General features: G+C 39.4%; 1 protein-coding gene across 2 annotated transcripts in view; it reads left to right on the top strand.

Annotated features, from left to right (window-relative positions):
• The window catches only part of FBXL2 (F-box and leucine rich repeat protein 2), a 70,221-nt gene that overhangs the window by 61,171 nt on the left and 2,369 nt on the right, over positions 1-6,681 (top strand). For both annotated transcript variants that reach the window (XM_025204151.1, XM_006023601.3), the window contains exons 13-14: positions 1,124-1,180; positions 5,780-5,992. In XM_025204151.1, the coding sequence (XP_025059936.1) occupies positions 1,124-1,180; positions 5,780-5,992 (270 nt within the window). The remainder of the gene's footprint in view (positions 1-1,123; positions 1,181-5,779; positions 5,993-6,681) is intronic.

Here is a 6,681-nt window from a genome sequence, read left to right as displayed (position 1 = left end):
AGGAATCTGCGCCGCTGCAAGCTCCGCGCTGCCCTGGCGATGCACGTCCTTCATGTCGAACTGCAGTGAGGGTAGCAGCACGGTGTTGCACCCCTCAAAGTGCCAGAGCTCGCAGCCTGCACCTGCCTTGCATGCAAATCTGGGGGACGCAGGTCCCCGCTGCCCTTTGGAAGTGTGCGCAGCAGCGAGGAGCCAGCCCTCCCCCGATGATCCACCCAAGGCTTTGTCCTGCTCCCTGCTGGGGCTCTAAGCACCCCCTAGCTGGATGGCAGCCCCAGCCCTGCCCAGCTCCCTACCTACAGGGGCCTCAATCCCCCTCTTCCCCCGCACTTACTTACCAGAGCTGCTCTCAAGGCTTCTTGGGGCTATATGCGTGTACTGTACATGGACGTGGCGCCACCTGTCTCACTGCCTGCCTTCCGCTTCCTCCCAGCTCCCTGAAGGCTGGAACTCTGCCAGTCTGCAGGGAGCTTATGGCTGTTCGACTTCGCACAAGATCGGATTTTTCTCGTACAAAGCGAATTTCTGGTATAAATAAGGTCGTCATATATAAGCGAATTCGCACAAAACAAATTCACATAAAGAGAGACCCGAGTGTATCCATTTTCCAGAGAAGTGTCTAACAAACTGGATATATTTGAGACTATTGGGCAGAGAGAACAAGTAGCTTTGGTGAATGGATTATGGATTATTTATATTGCATTCATAGTATCCAGCAATAAGATGAGCAAGGTAACATATAATAGATTTGCAAGGACTGTGGAACAGATATAAAGCATTCTATTGGCAAAAGGGTGGTGTTTTTTATCACACTTTCTCTTTGGAAATTGATGATGTGAAATCTATCAACCTATCAATATTTTAGCAATGAAGTCAGTTCAGTTTCCTACATTTTAAACTCATATTCATTGTTCCGCTAAAATTTGTAAAACCTGGGGATGAGAGAAGAGTTTTTATATTTTCCATGTGTTTATAGATCTGAGGGACATTAATGAACTAAAGTTAAACCCAAATGGGTATGGCAAACTACTTTTGTGAGGTATACTTTTTCATGTAGGCAGTTCTCTTCTTGCAGTCTATAATACTATATGTATGTGGCAAATTGTTTGGCTTCTCTTCCTAGATAACAGATAGTACATTGATACAGCTCTCTATTCACTGCCCTAAATTGCAAGCATTGGTAAGTTTAACTCTTATTTATTTTTAGAATATTTTGTTTTAAATCCGTACAAACTATTGTCTGTCACTGTCTCTAGTAGATACTTGCCTTTTTGTCATGCTGTGACATTTTACAATTTTACATACTGTAGCAAAATATGTTTGAATAATGTTTATTTCTGTGACTGTTTTAAGCACATTCAATTTGGCATAAGCTTGTTGTTATTAGTACATTATATTTCCAAGCATCCCAGTGATTCCCCAGCATACTCAGAAAAACAGATTTTTTAATGACTAATTGTGAATAATTAGATAAAGTAAAAAGCTGCATGACTTTTGAGATGCTCTTGAATATGATTGGGAATCTTTATAGATGCTCTTTTGCATAGTAATGACTCTTTAATGACATGTAAGCATTTATGTTGAAACAGATCAAAAGCTGAATTAACAGAAAGATAATTGCTTAGTAAATGTGTGTACTGTCTCTCACAATTTTACAAGTGGGATTGTATACGAATAATCCTAAAGTTTGTAAATTAATAGGGAATGATAGTAAGTATTATGTTTCTAGAGCCCAAATTTTCCCAAGTGACTATGGAGTTCACATACTTCATATATGGAGTACTATGCTTGAGATACTCTAATATCTGATTTTCAAAGAGCAGGTGCCCAGTATGTTTTAAAACTCAACCTGCTTTGAAGTGGCTCTGGCCTTCCTGAAATTGAGAGACCGAGAATCCCTAGTCTTGGTCAGTTTTGAAAATATAGGCTGTTGTGTTCAGAGCCAACGCTCCTGCCATCATTTATAATCTGTTCTTAGGAGGGATTAAAAGGAATGATTGTTACTTCATTAATTATGTAGCCTTGTGGCTTTTCCCAGAGACCCAGCTCCAGGAATAGTGTTACTAAGGTAGCAGAAAGCTCAGGAAGAGATGGTTTTGAAAAAGAGCTTTATTTGCTGCTTTTTCAGATTAATTGCCCCATCTCATTCGTGGAACATAATTCCATAAATTGCCTTATTAAAGTAAAGGAAAGTCTTCCAGCTGAACAAGGAATGGTTTACATACAGGTCTATATACTCCTGGTAAAAATGTGTAGCTTCTTATCTCCTAATCCCATTTACAACCAAATTGCCTCAGACACATTTAAGATCTTTTGTGCCATTAGGAGTGGTCATACTCCTTTTTAACAGTCTGCTTCAGCAGAGATCAGCATTACAAACAAGATTATAACTTTTTTAATTCAAGTCAGCTCCTGCTAACCCAGTTGAAGGTCACAACATATGCTATATTTTCTTGCATACAGTGTGCTTGGGAATAATACTCACCTTGTTTCTGAAAGGAAGACTGAAGAAAAAAAGATTTTTCTAGAGTTATGGCTGTGCAGAGCCTAATTTTCAGATGAGTTACCCTCCCTTTCCTGCTTAGCTGAAGCTGAAACCATAGCTGCTCCTGAAGACTGGTCTCCATGGGTAGATCTGTGATTTTGTAGAGCTAAAGAATCTTCAAGCAGAGGTGTGAAATAGAAGAGAGACCAGGACCACCTAACAGATAGCAAAACTGCCTTGCTCAAAGTTAGCTTGGTTACTGGTGTACCAAGACCATTAAAAAGAAGAGATGATTGTTAACATCTATGAAGAACAAGCCAATGAAGTGAAGAGCAATGAGCCATTAAGTCAACTGACTCCCTGCTCCATGCTGTTCCACATGTACCGGAGAAAACTACTTGTAGACTGCAAAATGAACAGCCTGGGTGAGAAGGAAAAAGTCCTAATTTCACTTACCTGTGCTCTTGACTATCTTTGTGATTGGCTTTCTGTGAACATTTCACAGTTGAGCTTTATTGGCACAAATGTTCATTAAAGTGCAATTCAGAGTTGTAAAAATCATGTTTTGAATTCATACCCTGGATTTTGTACACACTGGAAGTGCTTGCTCACTGAACAAACTATGGAACATAAACACCAATGTGACTTGTTAAGCCAGTAAGAACGATTTCTTACAGCTTCTAATACACAAATGCTTTATAATCAACCATCGGAGCTGAGTTTAAAAAAAATATGAAATTGTCAAATACTTTTAGATGCGTCAAGGAAGTTCTGATCTGCTAATGGATATTTCATTAGCAGAAAACAGCTAAACTCACCTGCTGTGCTATTTTTATTTGCTACTCAGCTAGCCCAAGAACCTTTTTATTTCCGCATCATAAAGAAAAGAAGTTGAGCATCCCCTCTGTAAGATGAAGACTTTCAAAATGGTAAACTTGACACTTTACATCTTGTTAAATATTTCTACCAATTCTAGCAAATCTGAAGGACCTTGTGTTTTAATGCAGAATTTTTCATTAAGTATGGTTGCTTCATAAAGACTATGAAATCAAATTGGCATCCTGTATTGTGTGTTCAGTTCCAAGTCACCAGAGTACAATCTCTCAGGAAAGCTGAAGTTTATAAGCTGCTTACTTCCTGGGATGTGAAACTCTTAATTAGCCAGTAGACAGCTACAAGAGACAGAGGTCAAATTCGTCAGCTACAAGAGACAGAGGTCAAATCCGTCTTTACATAACCTTCCTTCCTCCCTTGAAACCAGAGGTCCCTTATAAATAGATTGGAAAAACAGTATATGCTTTAACCCACACATTGCTGGTAATTTCCAGACCACCAGCCAAACGAATGTGCAAGAGTATGCGTATATAGGTACATGAAGAGGGAAACCATATGAGCTATTTAAGGCGTCCAGAGAGTTAACAGGAATTAAGAATGTAAACACAGACCCTAAGATAAACCAGTTTTATGGAGTAAGCCCTTTGATTTTTTTGACCTTTTAAGAAAACAAATTATGCAGTAGTGTTGTTACTGTTTGGGGTCCACATTACCACTAACAGCAGGAGCACTGCAATCTGCTGGATAAAGAAAATGAAAATGCAACAAGAACACTAAGCAGCCGTGGGTGAAAGGAAGTTTGGTTGCTGTGAAGTTGCTCTCTCCATCAGACACAGACACAGTGTAAGTCCTAGAACTAGATTAAACCCCTGAGAATTCAGTTATATGTTGCATTTGTTCTTTCTTTGCTCCATTAAGTGAAGGGGAAAGGGAGAGATGACAAGGATACTGTTCTAACAGACATGAGATAGGTAAGGGTGGTTTGGTACTGGCCAAGAAGTTTCTGTAAGCCAAAGCAAAATAGCATGACGTGTTCAGCATTCACTTGTGCTACTTGAAAAAAGGACCATGGTACAGCGTGATATACTCTGAGTTGAGGAGAGAATCCAGGTACTTAACGGCCTTGAAAGAAGAGCTTTTATATCTTGATTTTCAGATGTTGGATTTGGATTTTCTGAAGGACTCTTCTAAGAGGAATCATCTCCTTTGCTGAGTTCAAACATGTGCTCACTGCCAAAGGTCTCTGGCACCAGAGTTTCTGCCTGGAAAAGCTGCCCAGCAGACACCCCCAAAACATGGTACTGGGTTCATCTACACGTGGTGCTACGTCGCCATAGCAACACGCTACAGTGACGTAGAGTTGGCAGGCATAACCTGTGATGCTGTAGCTACATCGCTGTAGCAACACGCTCCCTTTGCTATAGCATGTTGCTATGGCATCGTAGCTGCTAAAAACAACCACGCACCACCAGCACAGTGCAGTATGGGCTGTTACTGCACCGCCATTTAGTACTTCCAAAAGCAAGTACTAAATGACGGTGTAGTAACAACAATGCCACATGAGGCACATGTAGGTACGCTAACTGAGCAGGAAATAAGGAACTAAATTCCACCTGAGTGAGAGAATGGAATCAATTCAGCACATCAGGGCCTTCAACAGGAGTGATGGTCATATCAAAGCTAACAGTGGCCTCAAATCATCCTACCAGAGAAATCCACATATTTCTTATCATCTTGACAGTGCTGCTGTAAATCCTGTGAAAGAGGGAAAAAACATGTATTCTTTGAATAATGCTGGAATCTGGGGCAATGAGGCTTCTTCCATTCCCTTCAAACTTTATAAAAAGTTATAATTTTCAAATAAAAAGTGAATAAAGACTAAAACAAAACGTTAAGGTGAAAACTCCAGATAGTACCTACTAATCATAAAAACTGGGTTTTTTGAGCTGATTGCTTGCACGGACCTTGGGCATGCGGTGCTCTCCTGGCAAGTTGTGCCCTTTAATGCTGCAAGAAAATTCAGTATTTAAGAAGTTATGGTGTCATCTTTTAGACAATGAGTGCCCTACAGCTCTTGCTGAAGTTAACTTGACATTTCATTAAAAAAAAAACCGAGTCATTATTGTTTTCTGTATTTATTTGTATGATGGTTATGATTCCCTTGTGTAAGAGACTTGATTGTGTAATTGCAAAGCTGAAATAGCTCCTCTTCATTGCAACCACAATGTGCTGCCACCTCACCATTTTTTTCAGTCATCTTGTTTCTGACAGTGCACAGGTAATTTCTAATCCCCCTTAATTTCAATAAATGGGAATTGCACTTCAATTGCTAAGCATCACCCTAGAGCAGAAGGGGAGCACAAAGTTTAAGTTTGGCTGTTGATAACTTGTATCTTACTGGGGCTGCAGTGATGAGCTGATTATTTCCAAGGCAAACAGTGAAATGTCTGTCTGTTTCAGAGTTTATCTCACTGTGAGTTAATCACAGATGATGGGATTCTGCATCTGAGCAACAGTACCTGTGGTCATGAGAGGTTACAGGTACTGGAGCTAGACAACTGTCTTTTGATCACCGACCTGACTCTAGAACATCTGGAGAACTGCCGCAATCTGGAGAGAATCGAGTTATATGACTGTCAGCAGGTCACTCGAGCAGGAATCAAAAGAATCAGAGTAGGTGTTGTGGACATTTACTCGGCTTTTGGAAAGGACAGAATTGCCTATGTGTAATCATAGTAATCATGTAATGCACACATGATCCCAAAAGGTGTTTGAACTGTGGAAAAAATAATGAAAAACATAAATCTCAACTACAGGGAATCTATTTTATTTCCATCAAATGTCTATTTCCATTTATATTCCAAGATACTGTTACTATTGCAGTGCTCGTTAGTACTGATCTCTCTTACTGATGTGTATGTTTTATGCTTTATCTACTTTCCAATGTTTATTTTAAAGGAAACATGGGCTTTTGGGGTTTACTTGAACTATTACTAGAATTCCTTCCAAATACATGCGCTTCTCACAAAGCAAGTGTAATAAAATGAAGAATCTGCATAGATGCTGCCTAGATTGTTAGTTAAGTTTTAAACTAAATATATAGAGTAAAGGTTTTTAGTGAGGACTGAACTTGCAGAACAAGAGTATTAGGATTTTAAGACATGGGAAAATTTAGAATCAATTTCAGATGCCCTTGATTAATTAAAAAAAAAGAGGACAGGTTTTGAGCTTTTTTTTGTTTCAAGAGTTTTGATTAAGGCAGTATATTCATTTGTTGTTTTCTGATTTTGCTATAACTATACAGAAAGCCCTAAAAGTTACCTAAGAAAGGTTCTTCGAGCAGTTTCTATTTCTGAATGAGT

The sequence above is a fragment of the Alligator sinensis genome, unplaced genomic scaffold (assembly GCF_000455745.1).
Source record: "Alligator sinensis unplaced genomic scaffold, ASM45574v1 scaffold1118_1, whole genome shotgun sequence".
NCBI classification, from domain to species: domain Eukaryota; kingdom Metazoa; phylum Chordata; order Crocodylia; family Alligatoridae; genus Alligator; species Alligator sinensis.
The sequence above is the reverse complement of the archived record's forward strand: the minus strand, read 5'-3'. Positions and strand labels throughout refer to the sequence as shown.